The sequence below is a fragment of the Lissotriton vulgaris genome, chromosome 8, assembly GCF_964263255.1.
Source record: "Lissotriton vulgaris chromosome 8, aLisVul1.2, whole genome shotgun sequence".
NCBI classification, from domain to species: Eukaryota; Metazoa; Chordata; class Amphibia; order Caudata; family Salamandridae; genus Lissotriton; species Lissotriton vulgaris.
In genome coordinates, this window is record NC_141696.1 from 730844936 (window position 1) to 730868580 (window position 23645).

The following is a 23645-nucleotide window of genomic DNA, read 5'->3' on the forward strand; positions in this document are numbered from 1 at the left end:
CAGGCTGCAGACATGGCTCAACCAATTACCATGGAAGACATGGTCACAGTTGGCAGAGGGGCAGTTAGTAGCACAATAGCAAGCACAGACGGCCCAGCTGGATAGGGAGAACTTGCACACTGCCCTAAAAAACCCAGGCCACTGTGCTTGCAGATATTCAACGAGCTCACAATGATGCTAAATAAATTTACCAAGGCCATAGCCAACGCAAAAGTTCACCCGAATTGCTGAGTGCAGTGCTACGATAATATCAATCTGGACAAGATCCTTTTTTTTTCACGAAATTTGAGGGAGTGGCAACCACCACCGCCTGGCCTCCTGACCATTGAGGTCAATATAGGGCCACTCTGTTAACCAGAGAAATACAAACAGGATATCGGGTGGCAAACCCCTCCAGCACAGCTCCATATGAGGTCATTAAAAGAATAATCTTGTCGTGGTTAGGTTATGATACCGAGCAATACAGAGCACAGTTTAGGAGAAGTGGGGTCCCAGTGATAATCCCAGGGCACACTTCTACTGCACACAAGACCTGGGTAATGGATGGCTGAAACCTTCCACCTCTACCCTGGAACAAGTGGTAGCAAAACTGTATCTTAAACAATTCTTGGAAAGCCTCCCCGGGACTACAAGAGCATGGATCAGACAACACACGAGCATAACAGTCACTACTACCATAGGTCCCCTGACTATAAAAAAATCTTTCCAAAAGGGCAGCCTCCCCAACATTTACCGGGGAAAGTAAACCCCAAACTCGTTCCTCAACCTTTTCCGGAAACCAAGCAGATTATAAAACAGCTGTGAAGGAGCAAGTGCCTCAGTGCTTCCAGTGTGCTGAGTGGGGTCTCTTAGCAAGACATTATCCCCAGATATGGTGTTCACTAGAACCTATGGTCATAGGTTATTCATAGGGCCGTGCACTGTGCATAAGAGGATTCCGGCTGTCACTATTCTGTAGCTCAAGGGAAAAGGGTAGAGCCCCGACAGTTACAAACCAGGGAGGAGGTAACCATCATGTGATTTCATGGAGGCAGTAAAGCGTATCCTGTAGCTTTGGTGAACATAGAATAGCGAGGAACGGTGGAATATTTAAAGGTAGAACTTATACCCAGTTTAGTTGAAGACATAAGTATAAGTACTGACTATAACCAATTCCACTCCCTTGTCCTATCAGCAGAAGAAGGGTTAAAGGGGCAAAGCTGACTGTCCGAGGCTAAACCTAAACTAAGGAAGCATAGATCTGAAAAGCAAAAGAACAATAAGCATTGGCATAGCCAATAGGTCTCGCATGTGGGACCTTATAAGTGTTTGGCCATGCAACAGTTGGTGTTGTTGCACCAAGGATAGTCTGCTGCATAACTAAATACTAGGGTCCAAAAAGTGAGACCTATGGGCTATGCCAATGCTTTTTTGTTTTTTGTTGCTCTTTTGTTTAAGTTGCCAGATCTACAATAGCTGGACATGGTTTTTGTTAACAGTTCTTTGCATCAAATGAACTTGTTTTCATTGCTCTGAATGTTGTTTCCATTCTGGTTGTAGGAAGCAGTCATTCCCGGGAGTGTGGGGGCTGCCCATGCGCCAAACTTTGCAAATGAGAAAAAGCCTGGTGCAGACGCAATTTACAAGTGTGGAGTGAGTGAGCCCCAGGGAGCATGACTCATTCACATAGGAGTACATGCACTGCACCTGCATACTCAGCATGGCTTAAGGAAACTCGCCCCACTCCCTCTCAGGTATCAAACACATATGTACCAAGAAACTCTGAGAAGAGCCTGCCTGCTGCACTGATGGTTGGTGGTGTGTGTGCCTGGTGGAAGCGTGCACTGGCGGCTGGTGGTGTGTGTGCTTGATGGAAGCGTGCACTGATGGCTGTTGGTGTGTGTGCCTGGTGGAAGCGTGCACTGACAGCTGGTGGTGTGTGTGCCTGGTGGAAAAGCCTGCACTGACAGCAGGTGGTGAGTGTGCCTGGTGGAAGCGTGCACTGACGGCTGGTCATGTGTGCCTGATGGAAAAGCGTGCCCTGATGGCTGGTGGTGTGTGTGCCTGGTGGAAGCGTGCACTGACGGCTGGTGGTGTGTGTGCCTGGTGGAAGCGTGCACTGGCGGCTAGTGGTGTGTGTGCCTGGTGGGGAAGCGTGCACTGACGGCTGGTGGCGTTTGTGCCTGGTGGAAAAGCGTGCACTGACGGCTGGTGGTGTGTGTGCTTGGTGGAAAAGCGTGCCCTGACGGCTGGTGGTGTGTGTGCCTGTTGGAAAAGCAGGCACTGATGACTGGTGGTGTGTGTGCCTGTTGGAAAAGCGTGCACAGACGGCTGGTGGTGTGTGTGCCTGGTGGAAAAGCATGCACTGACGGCTGGTGGTGTGTGTGCCTTGTGGAAGCATGCACTGACGGCTGGTGGTGTGTGTGCCTGGTGGAAGCGTGTACTGACGGCTGGTGGTGTGTGTGCCTGGTGGAAGTGTGCACTGAAGGCTGGTGTTGTGTGTGCATGGTGGAAGTGTGCACTGATGGATGGTGGTGTGTGTGCCTGGTGGATGTATGCACTGAAGGCTGGAGGTGTGTGTGCCTGGTGGAAGTGCGCCTGGTGGAAGGGTGCACTGACGGCTGGTGGTGTGTGTGCCTGGTGAAAGCGTGCACTGACGACTGATGGTGTGTGTGCCTGGTGGAAGCAGGAGCATTCACAGCAATAGAAGACACAAATGAAACTGATGAAGAGGGAGGCGGAGAAGGGAGGGGGGAGTGCGAGCAGAGGAGCCTGATTACAGCAATAAAAACACAGATATCAGCTGTGCACGTGCACAAGCTCGTGACCGCAAGCTGGAGGTCAGCAAAAGCCTCTGGTGGCACTTTTAAAAGCCACTTACTAAATTTCTCGAAGAGACAGCATGCGCTGTCTCAGGCGAGGCCTAAAAAGGAATTCAGATTTAAAATGCATTCTGTATTGACTTCCACAGATAAGTGGGAACTTCTGCGAAGTTTAGGGGCAGCCCAAAGGAAGGATACCAACTTAGTTCAGGCTTGGACTTGAGCTGTTCAAGGTAAACAAAATCTGGTAGGATCATGTTTCTTTATAAAAAAAAGGATGCTTTTATTTGAGGATGTAACCCAGAATTGTTAAAGTAAGGCCTCATTGGTTGTTCCTCTACCATTTCAAAACCAGTTATTACATCTAGCTCATAGCCAAGTAAGGCGCAGGCACTATGGGTGAGAAAAAACCTAGGAGTACTTATTAAGGATATGTTATTGGTCCAGAATCTTTTCTGACATTAGTGTGTTCTGAGCTACATGTGAGTGCTGCCGATTGGTTAACCTACCCAATGAGCCTAGAGCTCCTCTAAAGCCACTTCCTGTTATTTTTGGACCCTTTTCTCGAGTAGGGACGGATTTAGTGGAACCCTTATTAGCTTCCTCAAAGGGGTATCCATATACCCTGGTGCTTGTAGACTATGCTACCAGGTATCCCGAGGCTATACCGCTGCCTAGTATGACTACTCCTGTGGTATCTCAAGCCATGATTAAGGTCTTTTCTAGAGTGGGCTTCCCAAAAGAAATATTAATCAACCAGGGGACTCGCCTTTATATCCCGACTTATGAGACAGATCTACCAAAATTGAGAACTACAACAAATACAGAATTCCGTATATCACCCCCAAATGGATGGGTTGGTAGAGCGATATAATAGCACTATCAAACCAATCCTCAAATAACTGGCCTCAGACATTGGTATGGACTGGGATAAAAAACTGCTGTTAATCTTGTTTGCCATCCGAACGCATGCACACATTTCCACCGGGTTTTCCCCCTTTGAGTTGGTTTTTAGCCACTAGCAAAGAACTTTGATTGACATGGCAGCTGAACACTAGGGGGAGGAGGAGGATGAAGCCTGTGATCTGCTAAACTATGCAGCAAACCTTCATGAAAACATTAGCATTAGCTGTGGGAGGAGGTGAGGCTCAATCTTGAAAAGGCACTGGGTAAACGAAAAAATGAATATGATAAACATTGCAAGGTCTGTGTGTTAGAAAAGGGAGAGAAGTTTTTGTTTTACTCCCATTGACAGAGAATACGTTACTAGCAAAATGGCAGGGTCCATTTACAGTTTTGGATTAAATAATCCCAGTCACTTACCAGGTAGCAGTTCGGCATCAGCAAAGAAAAAGCCAAATATACCACATAAACTTGTTTAAGAAATGGGAAGAGTCACACCAACAGAACTCTCCAGGAACGGTGTGACTATTTATTACTGATTTGCACCCTTAGAAATTATTGTGGCTTCTATAGAACCACCTACAACAGTGTGTGACACAAAAATGGGATCTCTCATTAGTTTTGATGAGAAACTCCAGCTACAAGAGGTTATACAACAGTTTCATGATGTTTTCTCAAGTAAACTGGGGAAAACAATGTTAATCCAACATGACATTGCTATAAAAGGGGACCAGGTAGTAAGACTACGATTATATAGGATACCAGTGGCTAGGAGAGAGGCATTGGAAAGAGAGGTGACCCAAATGTTAGAAGCAGGCACCAGAGAACCCTCCAACAGTGCCTAGTGTTCTTCCATTGGGTTTTTTCCCAAGCCCAATGACCATCAGGGTCTGTATAGACTTTCGCCTACGCAATAGTATATCTAAATTCGATACCTATCCTATGCCCTAGGATCTGTTTGTGTTTTATCGAAGGCAACTACGAGAATAAGGTAAAGGAGCGGTCAGGAAGAAACTCAAATAGGAAGAGGGCAAACAGAACCGCCGGCCTTGAACAAAGTATATAGCAGATACTACAGAAGTAGCAAGTGTGACCGCTAAGCTCTATTATTAAAAATATATTTTTTCTTCTTCTAATTTTGGGTGTGGTTGTGCCTGTAGAGCTTGCTACAGTCAGCAAATCCATTATTTTCAAATTCAAGCTTAAAACGTTTTTTTTGTCCTTTAAAACAAGTTTGCTGTTGGGATCAGTGGAAGCGCACATGGTATGTGTTCAGAAACCTACATTTATAGACCTCTCTTCAGCAACAATGTTGTGTGTGAGATGAGTGCTTCAAAAAAATTCTGCTTAAGGCCTGTTCCTTTTCAAATAAGGAAACACTGGAAAGAAGGGAATCTGCTAATGAGAGCAGATAGCCTGGAATCAAGTACAATTCCATCATTTGAAAAGAGAACAAGAGTCGTACACAATAAAATTAGAGATGACTGGAATTGAGAGCAATGTTGAGATAACATGATGATTATAAAAGTATAGAAGAGAGGAAAATGAGTTTTTTTTAAGTGCGACAGCTCAACAGAAATGCTGTGTCACTGTGAGGAACAGGTCTGGGTATTTTTTAGTTTGAGCTATAACATAACGTGTATTTGTAAAGTGCACGTTCACCCAAGGGTATCCTGGCGCTTAATAACAGATGTTTATTGTTACCCAACTCAACTGTACTCATTTTATCAACCTCAGAAAGGCCGAGTGGCCCTGCTGGGATTTAAACCTGTGGCCATGAGATCAAACATAAGTCCCTACAGTGGACACATTAGTCCACTAAACCACCAGATCTCGCCTGCATAGGGTACTGTATACAGAAAAGAGCTTGGCTACATTTTCCTTCTTCTTTGCTGCCTGATTGGCCAGCGAATGCGGAGCGTCACTTCCTCTTCTTTTTGTAGCGCATGACCAAGCACAGATTGATTCAACTTAATTAGTGTCCCTACTCTGTCCACCCAGCTCTCGCCCAGAGTATCAGGTACTATTTTTTAGGTCTTGCCTACGCAGTGCGCATGGGCTGCATAGGAAAAAGACTTTTAGCCATCGCTACACTTTTACAGGCAAAAACGTGCACGCATTGCATTGCTCCCAATGGCAACGCATGCACGTTTGGCAATTCCCTTGCGGGAGTGAGCAGCGGCCCCATATGTTTGCTATTATGGCACCTTGCTGCTCACTCCCGCAAGGGAAACCTGCGCAGGCCCCCTCCTCTCTCCCCCTGCTGTCATGCGAGGCGCGCTTGTTTTCGTTGCTTTCTGGTGTCTGTGGCCCTGCTCATGATGAGCTATTTACATAGTCCTGTCAAACTTAAGGGTTCTGTGAGTTGAGGGTTAGCAAGGGCAACACCAGTGTACCAAAGGGTAAATGTGGTAATACCTACTACTCTTGGACCACCCTAAATGACACGTATTGATTGATACCTCTGCTAAAGTAAAGTTGTCGATTGTCAGCAGCTCGACCAGTGACGTTTTTATTCACTTGTACATCTGGTCGGTAATGGGGAAGTAATAAATTATAAATATATAGATGCAAAGAAAACTATCCGGAAAAAACTAAGTATTTACAACGGGTACAATGCAGCTTGAGATCTATGCAAATAGGCGCTCCTAATCCTTGTGCCACATCCCGAGTTTTTGCCTTACTTTTCCAAAAACTGAGCTTTCATACAAATGGCTTTGCCAACTTTAATCCAGAGAAAACTAATGTTTCTGCAAGCTGTGTTAACAGCAGCAATAATTTGCGGATGCCACGGTTTGATTGCCACTGATTTTTTTTTCTTGCAGTCCATTAATTGTAGCGCCACAAGCACAATGCTAAAAAAACCTACAGATACTAGAACGCAAAGCAAAGCACACACAATTGGGCGAACAACCCCACACTTGACACTGGGTATATGACTCCTCTAGCCCTCTCCTCCAGCCCCCCCTTTACCTTCCCTGGTTGTAGAATTCATGGGTTGGCAAGCAAGCGCAGAACCCTCACGTTCTCCACGTCTATACTGGAGCAGCTAATGCAGTCCCATGGTTTTACTATGCATTCTGGGACTGGTAATGTTGTCGGGCCCGTGTGAAATCAAGACTGCAAATTCCACAATGCAAAGAAAGCGCAAGGACTAAGTTAACTACTCACGCATGAACTTAAAACTTCAGAGCTCTGCTATCACAATTAAAATGCAGCAATAGTGGCCTGTCCCTACACAGCTAAAATTATGTTCGAACTAGATCCCTGTAATCTTTAATTAATTTCAAAGTTCTATTCTAACAATAAACAACGACAGAGGGCACCATAGGAAAATCTGGCCAACATCAATCCATTTTAAGAACATAATAATTCACTATATTTTAACTTAACATACTGTTGCCCCATCAACTTGTGGGACACCCCCCCGCCGCACGGCCACCAGCTGCTGCGTGTGCCCCTTTGCCTGCCCTCTGCCTCGCTGCCTGCCTCGTTGCCGGCTGCCGGCTGACTCCGCTGTTGTTGTTTTTGCCTTGTTTTGACTAGCATTTGTGCCTGTTTTCGATCTCTGTGCCCGTGTTAGAGTCTTCTTCTCCTTTTTCATTGTTATTTTTTTTTTCCAGCGTTTTCCTTCCTGGTTGCCCGCCTACCTCGCCGCCCTCCGTCTTCCCTCCCCGCTCCCCGCTTCCCGCCACCACCGCAGACCCCGCCCCTTTTTTCCTTCTGTTCCCTCCCCGCTCCCGCCTCCCAGCTGCCCCGCCCACCCTCCGTCTTCCCTCCCCGCTCCCCGCTTCCCGCCACCACCGCAGACCCCGCCCCTTTTTTCCTTCTGTTCCCTCCCCGCTCCCGCCTCCCAGCTGCCCCGCCCACCCGCGCACTTGGCCTTATATGGCGACCGTGCGACACAGGTAAGTGTGACCCACTTGTGGGACACCCCCGCGCCGCACGGCCACCAGCTGCTGCGTGTGCCCCTTTGCCTGCCCTCTGCCTCGCTGCCTGCCTCGTTGCCGGCTGCCGGCTGACTCCGCTGTTGTTGTTTTTGCCTTGTTTTGACTAGCATTTGTACCTGTTTTCGATCTCTGTGCCCGTGTTAGAGTCTTCTTCTCCTTTTTCATTGTTATTTTTTTTTCCAGCGTTTTCCTTCCTGGTTGCCCGCCTACCTCGCCGCCCTCCGTCTTCCCTCCCCGCTCCCCGCTTCCCGCCACCACCGCAGACCCCGCCCCTTTTTTCCTTCTGTTCCCTCCCCGCTCCCGCCTCCCAGCTGCCCCGCCCACCCGCGCACTTCGCCTTATATGGCGACCGTGCGAACGCGCAGCGGTCACGCGCAGCGGGCGCGCCGATTGTGGTAGGTAAGCCCGTCTGCGCCCGTCCGCGACCGGATCGCGACCAGCGCCAGGACCCCTGGCCCACGAAGACCCCGACCTACCCGCCTGACGTACTCCGCCGCCACCCTCATCGCTCTCAACACCGGCCGACTCCCAGATTGCCACCAAGCCACACCACGACGCACCCACGGACCCTTCAGCTGCCACGCCTGCAAATTCACCTGCATCCGGACCTGCCCCGCACCAGCACCCACCAAGTCGAACACCACCAGCACCCACCTCAAGTGCATCCTGCTCAACACCCGCTCCGTCCACGGACACGCCATCGAAACTCTGGAACCTCCTAGACGCCACAGCCCCGGACGTTGCCTTCCTCACAGAGACCTGGATGAACGCCTCTTCAGCTCCCGACATCGCCATCGCTATCCCAGAGGGCTACAAGATCGTCCGGAGGGACCGCAACGCCAACCAGATGGGAGGAGGCATCGCCATCATCCACAGGAACACCATCCGTCTCACGACCAGCACCGACAACACCCTGACCACCGCCGAACACCTGCATTTCCAGATCCACACCGACCCGAACACCACCCTCAGAGGCACCCTGATCTACCGACCCCCGGGACCACGCACACAATTCAGCGAGGACATCGCCGACTTCGTCAGCCCGCATGCCCTCCCCTCCGCCGACTACATCCTCCTGGGGGACCTCAACTTCCACCTGGAGAACAACAACGACCGCAACACCAGCACCCTGCTCGACAACCTCGCCAATCTTGGACTCAAGCAGCTGGTGTCCACCCCCACCCACCTCGCCGGACACACACTGGACGCAGTCTTCTCATCCTGCAAAGACATCGTCTTCAACCACGCCACCGGACTCCACTGGACGGACCACAGCTGCGTCCACTTCACCTTCAAGAGAACGACGACCCACCACCACCAGCAACAGGCCGCCCGCAGAAGCTGGAACAAGATCACAGCAGACCAGCTCGCCACCTCCCTGAGCCAGCACCCTCCTGCCAGCTCAGCGAACCCCAGCCAGGCCGCCGACAACCTCACAAAGTGGATCAGCAACTGCGCGGACGAACTCGCCCCGCTGAGGACCCCGCCTAGCAGACCCGGCAGCAAGAAAGCCCCGTGGTTCACCGACGAACTCAAGAGCTCCAAGAAGAACTGTCGAGCCCTCGAGAAAGTCTGGAGAAGGGAACCTACACCGGACAACAGGACCGCCTTCAAGCTGGCCACCCGGAAGCACCACCAGCTCATCCGCGCCGCCAAGAAAACTGCATTCAAGAACCGGCTGGACAACAACGCACACAACTGCAAGGAACTCTTCAACATCGTGAAAGAGCTATCCAACCCCAGCGCAGGAAACAACGACATCACCTCATCGCAAGACCTCTGCAACTCCCTCGCTTCATACTTCCACAACAAGATCGCGGACATACACAACAGCTTCAACAACCAACCAACGCACACCAAGACCGAACAACCACCCCCCACCACCACCCTCCACGCCTGGACCCCGATCAGCACCGAAGACACCATCCGCACGATGAACTCCATCCACTCCGGATCACCGACCGACCCCTGCCCTCACCACGTCTTCAACAAGGCTGACGCTGTCATCGCACCCCACCTGCGAGACATCATCAACACATCCTTCGACACCGCCACCTTCCCCGAGAGCTGGAAGCACGCCGAACTCAGCGCTCTACTCAAGAAACCCACAGCGGACCCCACCGAACTCAAGAATTACCGCCCCATCTCGCTCCTCCCGTTTCCAGCCAAAGTCATCGAGAAGACCGTCAACAAGCAGATGGCCGCCTTCCTCGAGTCGAATGGATCCCTCGACCCCTCACAGTCCGGCTTCCGAGCCAATCACAGCACCGAGACCGCCCTCATCGCCGCCACCGATGACATCCGAGCCCTGATGGACCACGGAGAAACAGCGGCCCTCATCCTCCTAGACCTCTCCGCGGCATTCGACACGGTCTGCCACCGCACCCTAGTACAGCGCCTCAGCAACGTCGGAATCCAGGACAAGGCGCTGGAATGGGTCATCTCCTTCCTCGACGGAAGAACACAGAGAGTCCGCCTACCACCGTACAAGTCAAAAGCCACCAAAGTCATCTGCGGCGTCCCTCAAGGATCCTCTCTGAGCCCCACCCTCTTCAACGTCTACATGAGCCCCCTCGCGGCCATCGCACGCCAACACAACCTCAACATAATCTCCTACGCCGACGACACCCAGCTGATCCTCTCCCTGACCAACGACCCCGCCACCCCCAGAGCCAACCTGCACGAAGGGATGAAAGAGGTAGCCGAGTGGATGACGACCAGCCGCCTGAAACTGAACTCGGACAAGACGGAGGTCCTCATCCTGGGCCCCTCACCCTCCGCCTGGGACGACTCCTGGTGGCCTCCCGCCCTGGGCACCGCACCCAAACCGACAGACCATGCACGCAACCTGGGCTTCATCCTGGACTCCTCCCTCTCCATGACCAGGCAAGTCAACAACGTTTCCTCGGCGTGCTTCAACATCCTACGCATGCTACGGAAGATCTTCTGGTGGATCCCCACCGAGACCAGGAAGACCGTCACCCAGGCCCTCGTCACTAGCCGACTGAACTACGGCAACGCCCTCTACGCCGGTACCACCGCCAAGCTCCAGAAGAGACTCCAGCGGATCCAGAACGCCTCAGCCAGACTCATCCTCGACATCCCACGAACCAGCCACATCTCCGGACACGTGAAAGACCTTCACTGGCTCCCCGTCAACAAAAGAATCACCTTCAGCCTCCTCACCCACGCACACAAAGCCCTACACGACCAAGGCCCGAGCTACCTCAACAGCCGAATCAACTTCTACGCTCCCAAACGCCACCTCCGATCAGCCAACCACGCCCTCGCCGCCGTCCCCCGCATCCGAAGAGCGACTACAGGAGGAAGGTCCTTCTCCTACCTGGCCGCCAAGACCTGGAACTCCCTCCCGACCGACCTGCGCCTGACCCAAGACCACCTCTCCTTCAGGAAGAAGCTGAAGACCTGGCTGTTCGAGCAGTAGCGGCACCCCCCCCCCCCCCACCCCCAGCGCCTTGAGACCCTACGGGTATGTAGTGCGCTTTATAAATGTCATTGATTGATTGATTGATTGATTGATTGATCAATTAGGTGCGTTGCAGAGCCACTAGAAACCCTAAGGGAAAAGTGTATAGCAAGATAAAATTTCACGAGACAAAGTTGCCTCCAGCGACAAGTTAAAATAAGCACTGCACTACTTGCATTAAGGCGCACTGGTCCAGCTAAGCGAGAAATTTTTCAGGCTAGAAATATAGATTTGGGCTAAAGCAAGTCTGTTATTCACTCTAAGCTCTGCTATGTGCTTATGGTGAGTCTGGGGTCTGTCTCTGCAGGTGGGGTTGTAAAACGCCAATTTCATGTCTTAAGTGAGCCATTTGCAGACTTCAACTGCCGCCCTTATTTAATTAGGCCTCAGAGCCAAACACTATGGCTACGATATCGGATGATGCTATGGACAGCTACATGTACTCGAGTGCAGCTCAAGGCCATCCTGTCCCAGGTGTACCCCAACCTGACCCCGCGCCTGCGCAAGGCTAACACCAGGGATGTCGGGGTGCAGGTGAACCCCCGGCAGGACTCCTCGATACAACTATAGGTATCTGAACCCCAAAGGCAAGGGCGGTGGCTGGAGGCAGCGGGGTTACCTCGCCTCCTATGCGGACACCGGAGAGTACTTCCACAACTACCAGCGAGCGCAGCTCAAGGCCATCCTGTCCCAGGTGAACCCCAACCTGACCCCGCGCCTGCGCAAGGCTAACACCCGGGATGTCGGGGTGCAGGTGAACCCCCGGCAGGACTCCTCGATACAACTATAGGTATCTGAACCCCTAAGGCAAGGGCGGTGGCTGGAGGCAGCGGGGTTATCTCGCCTCCTATGCGGACACCGGAGAGTACTTTCACAACTACCAGTGAGCGCAGCTCAAGGCCATCCTGTCCCAGGTGAACCCCAACCTGACCCAGCGCCTGCGCAAGGCTAACACCTGGGATGTCGGGGTGCAGGTGAACCCCCGGCAGGACTCCTCGGTGTAGTGCTCGCTGGGGCCCGCACTCTGTCCCGTAGGAAGTGGGGCGTGTGGAGAAAGGCTCTGCAAGAGCCCGATGGGACTCCGGCCTCCTCGCCCCCCAAGACCATACGCTTCCCCCGGACCATCGCAGTGTACTCGCCCGTCGCTTCCCGCAGACTGACCACGTTCACGGAAGAGGGCGCGGAGGCCAAGGACGGCGGTGAGGGGAAACGCGAGAGCGGGGAGAGTTCGGGGGAGTGGCCCGCAGAGGAGAAGGGTAGCCCAGAGGAGGGAAGCAGCGCAGACCGGCAGGAGGAGGCTAACTTGGAGGAAGAGAAGCGAGAACAGAAAGCCGAAGGGGATGCAACAATTGAGCCCGGGAAGCAGGAAACCACCGCCTCCCCCGACAAGGGCAGATTGCATTTCCAGGTGAGGAGCAGGCAAGGGTCCTGTCATTTTTTTGGGGGGAGGCGTGGGCGGGTGGAATTGTACGTCGTACCACCTTATGGCCTACCCGCATGCAGTATCCACTCCGTGACAGCCCTCGACCCATCACTCTTGCTCCTCTCACCCTCACCGCCTTTGGGGGCACCCATTTGCCCCACTGCGTTGCTGGACTCCCCTCGCCAGTCCATCGCTCCCAATAACCAGCCGTTGCTTGTCTACCAGCAGCCGCTCAGTTTCCCAGGCCCATGCTGGAAAAACTTTCACAATGTTTTTTTCTTTGGCGTTCTGATACTTGGTCGTTTTGATTACTTTAGGGACCTGCGGCTTAAAGTACTTGGCTGCCAGGGAAACCAGCATTGGCATAGCCAACAGGTCTCGCCTTTGGGACATTATAAGTGTTTAGCCAAGCAACAGTTGATGTTGCACCAAGGATATTGTGCAGCATATTTAACCCCTCCCATGCTCGTGATGGAACCGTTCCGTCAGGAGCCGCGGTGGGCTGTGCTGGTGACGGAACGGTTCCGCGCGGGCCGCTCACCGCGCCTGCGCGGCGTGAATTCCGCGCCTGTGCTGACGTTCTGAAGAGCGGGCTGGGCCGTGACAGAACCGTTCCGTCACAAACATAGCTCACCTGCGGGCCGTGACGGAGCGGTTCCGTCACGAGCACGGGACCGCCGCGCGGCCCCGCCTCCCCTTAGCGCTGCGGTGGAATAGCCGCCGCAGCGAAGGGGTTAAATACTTATAAGGTCCCAAAAGTGAGACCTATTGGCTATGCCAATGCTTGTTTTCTTTGCAAAGAGCTATAGTGCCTGGCTATAGTGTTTTTGTGGGGACGTTGAGTTTCTGCCGGAAGCGTGCCTCCAGGGCAAGAGACGCAGCGGATCATGTGTGGGTCAGATGGCTTCGTGCAATGAGCTGAAAAAACACTGACACTCGTGTGTTTGTGTAGGGTCTGGAGCAGAGCAGCCCACTTCAGTGGTTTGGAATTGACGCGGAAATTGACTAATTGCAGAGCGCTGATTAAGACTGCAAGGTAATGAACCACAGGAGCTAATGAGGTCCGCGCTGTGCTGGTTGATTTGGTCATGCTGTGGCTTGTTTTCGCTTTTGCACGTTGGACTCGACAGTGGAAACAGATTCACGCTTCTTTGCACTTAGTTACTTTGCGTGCACTAGTGCCCGTTCTGTGACTTTGCACATGACCCTGTTCACCAGAAAGTCACAGTTTTGCATGCAGTGCAAACGTGGAAGCAACCACAGTATGAACATTGTAAAAATTGATTACGGAAATGAATGTCAATATACTGGTAGAATAGCGGTGCGCATCAGTGTTGTACTTTTATGGTAAACATCCTGATGATTTTGACAAATATTCCTAATAGTTCGATATCTGAGTAATTAATTCCATGCACGTGTCTTCATTTCTTTGCCAAGCATGGGCACACGGATCCACCGCCCGGGATGTAGGCATGGCTCTGTAGAGTTTTAAGTAGATCTTATTACGCATTTTCGGAATAATTCATGGGCACGATTCCTTCTGTTTGAAAAGTTACGTTTTTGATATGAACATGATGATATCGACATTTCGCAATAATTATTTTAACCCACGCGAGTGAATCATCAACGTCGTCATGGGGCGGGAGGGGTTTGTGGCAGTGAATCTAGAATTCATTTAAAACTTTGGTGGGAGGGAAAGTCTAATCTACCCTGTTATGGTGCGCTCAAAGGTGAGCGGATTTCTAGAGTCACATACTTATAGACATACATTTTAAGTGCTACATGGCCTCTTTTAAAGTGGAATGTAGTGTGTTACAAACCACCCAATTAAATTAATAGAAACCTGTAGAGCGATTCCTGTTTATCTATATTTTGACCCATCAATTAAGAAAGTGAAATACGATTAGCTTCCGACTTCTGAGATTACTTTATTTCGGCATTACAGATCCTATAAAGCACATAAAAAAAAACATGGCTCTGCATTCTCGCGGCATTACAGTATCTGATCTTGGACATATCATTTAAAGGGACCACTTAGAAGCAGGCAGTAGTAGGACTTCTGTCAAAGACTTGCCAGTTGAACAGCCTTGTGAGTCTCCTTTTAGAATGTCCGAAGAAAGGTACTGTGCCACCCTGAAAAGTGTATATGGACGCTGCCAAGTGTCTCCTTAAAAGACAATTGGCAAGGAGCAACAATCATTGGCAAAGCCAATAAATTTCAGCTGTGTGGGATACATTATCCTCGTCAATTTTTTTTAGGCACGGTGTACATGTGCAGTAGGGTTTAAAGAATTTTTTTTTTTAAGCACTGTGGTGCGGCCAGAGTCAACCGTATCATAGCACAATTAAAAAAAATCTACTTTCAACCATGCTGCACAGCAGTCGCACCACTGTATGAAACGGTTGAAAAAACATTGACAAAGCCAATAGATCTAGCGTGCGTGAGACCTTTTGGCTTTGCTACTACTTGTTTCTTTCCTCTTGCTCCGCAAACAGAAAACCAGCCAGTTGGAAAGAGTACACGTAAAAAGAGGTAAGAAATATATAATCAATACAAGTTGACAAAGTCCTATGAAAGTTTTAAAACAATGTATTCCAGAATGTTCTTTGGAAACATCTAATATAGTGTCATACAATGTCCTCTGATGCGTAAGGTTGCCTTCAATTGAGAAAGACAGCGGATATAAATGGAAAAAAAAGCCAGGAGACAGCAACAGGCTAATGTGCTAAGAGAAACAAAAATAAAATCCTATGTTTTGATCCTCCTTAGCAGTCCTTACTTTTTTAGGTCGAGCCTCACTCCAAAGACAGGCCACCCCCTGGCATATCAGAAAGATTTTGATATGCTGCTGGAGGTCCAACACCAACCAGGTTCCCGATCTTTTCTTTCCTTACTTGTTCCTGCTACGGTGTCTCCTCTTCCTTGCTCATGAACTGTTCCTTGGCCCATCACTGTACCTCTTTTCATCACAGGTTCAAAGAGTGGGTGGGAGGTCGAAAGGTGACAGGGAACAACTGACCTGGCCTCAGTGTAATGATGCTTATCAGGAAGTCAATTGGCCATTTAATAACAATTCTGTACCTGACAGAAAGTGGGCTGAACTTCAGTTTCATTCCGTTTTGTGCATGGACAATTCAGAGAATGGATCATTGAACTTCCAATGTCTTCCTCCTAAATCTCTGCTTTCAGAACCAGGCTGTTTGTAGCATTCTTCTGAAACTCCTTGTTAAAGGATCTGTTGCGTAACTATTGGAGAACTTAGTCTGAATAAAATCTGGTGAAATCACCCAAGCAATGTACGTCGTACTCATTTGGGTGAGTTACTTCAGAAAAGAAAATTAATTCGTCCTTGCCATAACTAATTCTGATTTTGAATATTAGATTGCCCATTTAAAAGGAGTCTTTGAAACACTGTATTGAAAAGAGTACCACTCTATCACCTGGATTAAATACATTTGCACATTTCATGCTCGATCAAATGAAGACAATTTGGTTTTACCCATTCCATGTGAGTATACCAGACATGGGGCATTCTGGACTGCCAAAGAGTCGAGTTAGAAGAGGTGGCTGTCCTGATTCAGCTTGCATGGAAAACAAACTATAACACAAGATGGGCACAGAGGCATTTTGTTTAATATCGTCTGGTAATCTCAGTCTCTCTGGGGATTACAGATTTTGCTCTTTAACCATCAGGTGTAAATTTCAATTTGGATGGTATATAATTGGAGAGTTGCCCATATTTCTACACTTCTTGGTCGAACATTTACATAATGTCAATAAAATATTGAGCAAAATACCTGAAAAAAGAATCTATCATTACATGCAGTTAACAAGGTACATGTTGTGAACATCTTTTGACAGTGAACTGCCCTTAGGAAGACATTTGCCAAGGAATTTTACCAGAGAATCAAATTCTAGGTAGAAAAATAAACCCTGATTTTTGAAACCATGATCTAAGTAAGGATTGCTTGCACAATAACATCTTTTTCCCGCCCGTTGATGACATCTCCCTGAGAAAAAAAGTTTTGTGAATTGAACACATGATGTATGAAAGACCCAGTGACTACAACCAAAAACTTGACAAACAGGGATTATAGATCGCTGAAAGACAAATATTAAGTATTTAAATTTGTAGGAGCCAATATTCTGGAAAAAGAAGAGGTAGAGGGGGGTCTGTGGGTTGGTTTATCGACCTACATATCTCATAACCAAATTAATAACAAAAAACATACAGGAGATACAAGGTCAAAAATGTGTGTTGTACTAAATCTTTGAGCTAAACGGAGTCATGGAATACACCAGAAATTACATGTGGCTGAAAAACTCCCATCAGACCACCATTATGGCGGAGTATCGTCACGTGGGATATGGATGGTAAATCCAAGTCTTACCCAACCCATCAGGTGATGGTGTAGAGATGGATTCAAGGGTGACCCTCTAGCCACAATGTATTTCAATATGGTGGTAATAGTCCTCCTGAATTTTAATTGACAATAGTCATGGTGATATTTCAGTTTTATACTCACCCAGCTTTATGTGGGAAGTCGCCTCACCTCACCCGGCACCCGCTCGGGAAAAATGAGGTCCCGCTCTGTTTAAAAAGATGGAAGAAATAGTAGAATATATTCCATCGCAACATTTGTATAATTGCGATATATTTCCTAAACTTCCAAAAGATTTTTAACAGTACCCAGTTGCTCTCATAGTAGACACCTCCCCCTCAGACCATATGTCTAAACCCATGCCGGTCCAGAATAGAGATAAGGCAAGGAACCCTGTTATTAAATTAAATTCAGGAGGACTATTGCCTCTGATAAGTGAACAAGACTTTTTGTTCATCTTTGTAATATATGTTGAATGTACTTTTCTTTTTGCCATTGAGTGATGAATGGAAACACAGGTTGATATCACATACTTTGTGTATAATTTTTCTTACAGGAAAGGATAATTTATTCATTTTTCCACCAGACAACATTGGGGATCCAAGTTCCTGGCAGGACTATTTTGACTTGATATTTTGCTTGTTTCACTATTTCACTAGTTGTTTTTTCACTGACATTCGCAGTTTGTATTACATCACGGTCCTGAAGAAAGCTGGATATAGTTATCCGTTAAGCTGAAACATGTCGACCACTCTGCACTACGCCTTCACATAGTCATATTTTCACACTATGTGGCGTCATTTTAGCCTTCACGAGAAGTGGTGTTCGCATGAGTAATGCGGGTACATCCCAAGGAGGCACACCGGGGTGGTTCACAAATGATGATTCCACTGTGTTAAGATTGGTTATTTTATTTCCATTAGGATAATGTTTTTTGTATTTTCATGATATTGCATTCATATCAATACAGTTTCATTTGTAATCCAGAGACAATCATTGGTATTAGCAAATAGCTCCGATGCATTTCGGGCTAAACGTCCTTTTTCAAGGAGCGCTGAAAGAAGAAGAAAAAAACGAATGTTGGAGACATGGTAAAGGGCTTAGCGAAAAAAGTGAGTGAATGGTGAGCATTCGCATGCACTGGGGGTGTGTGGGGGAATGTAGGGGGTGATACGTCAGAAAGATGGTGAATAGATTTAAGTTGGTGAAATAATAAGGTTCTAAACGATAAGGTTCTAAAAACTAAGAAGCGGTTCAGACAGTCATGACAAGCGTGAAAACGCGAATTAAATCGAGGCATGCTGCCGCGATGGCGTGCACAGTAGCATTACGGGTGTGAACGCCGAGAGCGTTAGTGTGGGTTTGAGGGTGGAGGGTGATTACTTACTTCATGCGGGGGACGACGTGCGTCTCGCGGGTGGAAGTTCTGGTGCTCTGGGGTAAATGAACTGGGATGGGGTTTGTGTATAAATGGGAGTTAGCAGTGAACATAGAAAAAGGGTAGGGTGTGTGGCGGTGGCGGCCATCTTGGAATGGAGGAAACGAGGATAAAAGAGTAGGAACAAATGCAAGAAATCACATAAAGGTACTGTTATACATTCACAGATAACAACTATATTCAACTCGATCGTTGAGTCCGTAAGGTTTAAGAGTCTGGAGTCGATAAATCCATTCTAGTTCTCGTTTAAGGAGAAATTTACGAATGTCAATTCCCTCTTTTTTTGAAACAGTTTCTAGCACAATGAACTGTAATTGGGCAATGGTGTGGCGAAGTTCGTTGAAATGTACAGCTACATTAGACTTTTCATTTTTAGTACGAATGTTTAACTTATGTTCATTCATGCGTGTTTTCACTTTTCTTTCGGTTTTGCCTACGTATAGTTGACCGCATGGGCATTTTATGGCGTAGATTAAGTTCATAGAATCGCAAGTGGCATTGACTTGTAGTTTAGTGGGGTAGCCTTTCATGGGATGTGGTATACTATTTCCCCTGATGATGCAATTACAGTTGTTGCAATTTTTGCATGGTAATGTTCCTTTATATTCACTTTGAATGTCAGTGGTTTTGGAAAGGATTTCTTTCAAGTTGCTACTGCGGGTGTATGCAAAGAGTGGTGGATTTTGAAAGCATTCCCTGAAGTCAGGTTCCATTTGGAGAATAGGCCAGTGTCGGAGGATGATTTTTTGAAGGTTTTGCTGATTGTAGAATATTTCGATACTAATACCATGCGTGAGTTGGTGTTCATCGGTTTTTTGGAAAGGCTTTCCTGTCTGCTAATGGCTGTGACTCGTGTGAGAGCCTCATTGAGGATGGTATGAGGGTAGCCTCTTTCAGCAAATCGGTTTTGCATTTCTCTCAGTCTGACGTCACATGTATGTTCATCTGAAACAATTCGTTTTACTCGTAGCATTTGGGAGAAAGGTAGGTGTTTTTTAAGAGATCCTTGGTGAAAACACTGCCTATTAAACATATTTTCTGTCACAGTAGTTAATTTTAATTTTACACCTTTTTCACATTGCACACTATCACCACCATATTGAAATACATTGTGGCTAGAGGGTCACCCTTGAATCCATCTCTACACCATCACCTGATGGGTTGGGTAAGACTTGGATTTACCATCTGTATCCCACGTGACAATACTCCGCCATAATGGTGGTCTGATGGGAGTTTTTCAGCCACATGTAATTTCTGGTGTATTCCATGACTCTGTTTAGCTCAAAGATTTGGAGCCAATATTCCCCTAGTTAAGAAACATACAAAAACTGTACATAAAATTAATTTCTGTCGAAAATATCCAGTATGGAGCTTAAATTGGAAGGACAATACATTTTCAAATGACCATTAGCACTTCATACATCGGGACGTAGTATTTTACATTCTGCAATTCCAAAATTAATGTTTGTATTTGATTGGTGAAGAAGCTGCATGGTCAGAAAGGTTTTTTAGTTTGACCCAATTTAGTATTTAAAAGTCCTTCTAACTGAGTCAGTCAGTACCTCAGAAATATTGCTAAAGCTATAATCTGCATTGATATTATATCCTGAAAAGATACTTAAAAAATCCATGAAATAAACTTTAAGAGCTAAAGTTTTGGGCTCTCTTAGATATTAATGTCAATTAGAGAATCTAAGATATTCCCATTAATGACTGCCACTCAACCATTTCAACTGGACTTTTCCCTCCAATGACGTACGGATGAAATAAAATATCTGGGTGCACTGTGACAAAGAGGTGGTGATGTTGCCAGCTACGGTACCACACTGAACTCCATCAAAGATCAGGTCATGCGATAGATCTCACTTTCTTTGTCTCTAGCGGGACGCAGAGGGTTGGTGAAGATGGTACTACCACCGAAGCTGCTATACCTGTTCCAGAATATTGCCCTCATGCTTTCGTTCTTTTCTGCACTTAAAACTCAATTAATATGTTTGACAGAGGTGGGGAAACAATCTAGAATAAAATGGGACGCTTATCTTGCCATTCAACTGAGGGCAGAGGGATGTGGTATAGGGGAGAGGCTCCTGATATGGAATTACACTTTCTGTGTGCCCAGGCATGTTTTTTCATACATTGGTCCCACCCTACTCCTTCCATTCCTCATTTGGATGTTGAGGTAGATTGTAAGTCCCCTGTGCCTCCTCCCCCTTCATTGGGATCCCTGCTACTAGCTCTAATAGAGACCTATCAACTGCCGTGAGCACAAATTATAGCTTGGGGGCGTTGATCCAAAAAACTAGGTATTGGATTGGCCTACTCCCCTTCTTCTTCTGCTAACCTTCCATACCCTGCTGCAGGTCACCCATGAATAGCTTGCAATACCTCAAATACGGGTAAGGGGCCTGACCAATTGAGGTGATCTATACAGATGAGGTCACCTTCTCTGCCCGTAGGAGTACCGGGAGCTCTCCTGACTCTCATGTGGAAGTCTCCATCTACCACGACTCTGGATCATCTGTAGACGGCCTGTTCTGGCCTTTCCTGTGGAGCCCACTGCTTTTGGCAAATTGGATAGGCTTTTAGGTGCTACATCTAACAAACACTTAATCACAACACTCTACCAGGCTGCGCAGGGCGAGATAGTGATACACCACAGGGCACCAGAGTGGGGTGGGAAAATGAGCTGGGCAATGAGATCTCGTTGGACGTCTGGAAACACAGCTGTACACAAAGGGGCTGCTATCTTCAAGAAGTCGACTCAGAATTATACATTACAAATTTTTGCAACTCCTGCACTACATTCCTAAATGACTGCATACATTTGAACTTCACACAAACCAGTACTGAGCGAGGTGCAGGATGCCTGTAGCTGGGTTGCTTCACCTGGCGTGGTCTTGTCCCACTGCATATGCCTATTGGGGGGATGGTCACAACTGTGCTGACCCTTGTGATAAGACAATGTGGTACAACAGGATCCCATGGTTGGCTTCCCAGGAAATGTTAAAGAAATTGTGGCACTGAAGAAGAAATGTGTGGCTTTGGCTCTGTTGCTGGCAAAGAGACTGGCGGCTAGTAGGTGGGGCAGGGGGAAGGCTCTCAAATTCAAGCACTGGTGTACCACCCTAACATACTGTAATGGACAATTGGACTTATCTGTGGAACTGTTGCCCCGGACGTCCAGACCAAGAGACATTTGGCAACCACTGAAATTATACTTGATAAACCCGCTGTAGGTCACTTGAACTGAAATCATTGCGATTAAACCCCGGGGGTGGTACTGGGCCATATGACAGATATGCGATGATGCCACTTATGGTCTCTGAAGGACTTAAGAGACTGAGTCTCCAGGCTTAGCAACAGTACCACAGCCCCGGATTGTACTTTTGTACATATCTGCTATTAGAACATTGGAATGTTGAGCGCTCCATTGAAGGCAATGGAGTGCTCTGGGTTTCTAATGCCTGGTAGAGGCCAAGAACATCAACATTCCAATATTTGTTTACAGCTTTTGCTGTGAACAAAGGACTCACAGAGCCCATGGATATTTCAAACCCCTCGGGCTACGTAAGGCCTTTGTATTACAAATTAGAACATTGTGTCCTCTAGGGGTTGAATGTTCTAATAGCCTTAGAGACCTCCGTAGTGGGCTCTACCGGCCATTAAAGGTCTGCTCTCTTGTTAAAGGCCCTTAACGCAGGAGCGTGCCTTTAATGGCCGGTAGAGCCCACTACGGAGGGCTCTAATGCTATATTATGCAAAATGTGTATTGCTGTTCCTGATCAGATACTGCTCATGTTTCATTCTCATGTCATGTGCTTTTTTTGCTCTTCGGTTGCATAGCTTCATATCTCAGAAGCATGCAGGTTTGTTTCAGAAATACAAACAAAATGTAAAGAAAGGACAGAGCCAGTGATTCTTACCAAGCAGAACTCTTGGTAGTGCAACTTACAGGGCATGAACATAACGGCCAGAAAAGAAAGTAAACAGGGTTCAAAGACCATTTAATTCGTTAGTTGCCCTTGCTGTAATTCACTGGCAGCAAATATGAGGCTGTTGAGGGGCTAAGGATGGGGCAAACAGAAAGACTGCGATGACATTATTATCAAAAGAGCTCACTTTATTGACCCTGTGCATTTTGATGACCTGACGTCCATGGTGTGTGAAAACAACTGATAAGACCACATACAAACTGAAAAGGATAACAAGCAACTACAAAAATGTTACAGCGTCATTGAGCCTCACTACTAGACCTGCCAACTCACGTGGTGCCACCACGTGTCACACAATATCGTCTCCCTTCACATTGTCACCCGGTGAAGAGCCGAAATCACCTGGTAGCATGAAAAACAAGAAGAAAACCACTGTAAACAGTGGATTTTCAGCTCGTTTTTGGAGGCATTAAGCAGCCGATGTCCATTAGGAAGTGTGAAAATATCATATCGGATATTGGCAACGGCATCAAAGACCCTTTGTTTTAATTTTTGGGGGAGGGTCCTTGGTGAAGGGCAAAGTGCCTCTTAGGTAGCTCTAGGCACGAGGCCCCGCCCACTCCGAGGCCCCACCCCATCCTCACACAGTGGCATTATTTTGTGCCTTGGCAGGTATGCTCTACAAAGGATACATTGGGTCTTCTGATATGAGGTTCAAGCTATACACATCTGTACATTCACACTAAATCCCTAAATCCAGGGAGATTAAGGCGGAAAACAAAACAAGCTTTGGCAAGTCCAGCAGGTCCGCCTTTATTGTGCATGCAAACAAAAGCACTTACACATGCTATCTGCATGCATTAGCACAGACTTGGTGCCCTGAGAGTTATCAGCAGAATTATCAGTGCCAAATGTGAGAAGAAAAAGCATAGGCTGTACCTATATGTCCCAAGATAAAAAAAGGGCAGCTGAAATGTATTACAATGTCACTGCAACGTATCTGACATCATTTCAAAAATATTTAATACATGAGGTATTAGGGATATTACCAAGATAGGATTCAGTGTTTCTATAAAAGTACTTTTTTTTTATAAAGAAGGGCCACGATGGGACACACAAACAGCAAAATAAAAAAAAACTACAGGTGCAGATATAACCTGTGACATTTAAAAAAAAACGACAATTGCACAAATAACCAGCAGCATAGAAGAACGGCAACAGTGGCACATATGTGCGATGTTAAAGAAGTCTTCAACGGCAGATACAACAAACAACATGGAAGGAAAACCACAAACGCACACATCTTTGCGGGAGCCATGACCGACTTC

General features: G+C 47.7%; 2 protein-coding genes across 2 annotated transcripts in view; one reads left to right on the forward strand and one right to left on the reverse strand.

The window, feature by feature from the left end:
• Window positions 1-23645, reverse strand: part of CFAP47 (cilia and flagella associated protein 47) — a 2734468-nt gene that overhangs the window by 1789646 nt on the left and 921177 nt on the right. The window lies entirely within an intron of this gene.
• Window positions 11543-13573, forward strand: LOC147697931 (zygote arrest protein 1.L-like). Its single transcript, XM_086933590.1, is given in 5 exon segments — window positions 11543-11588; window positions 11687-11895; window positions 12116-12158; window positions 12161-12549; window positions 13517-13573. Coding segments are annotated over 5 exon segments (744 nt in total).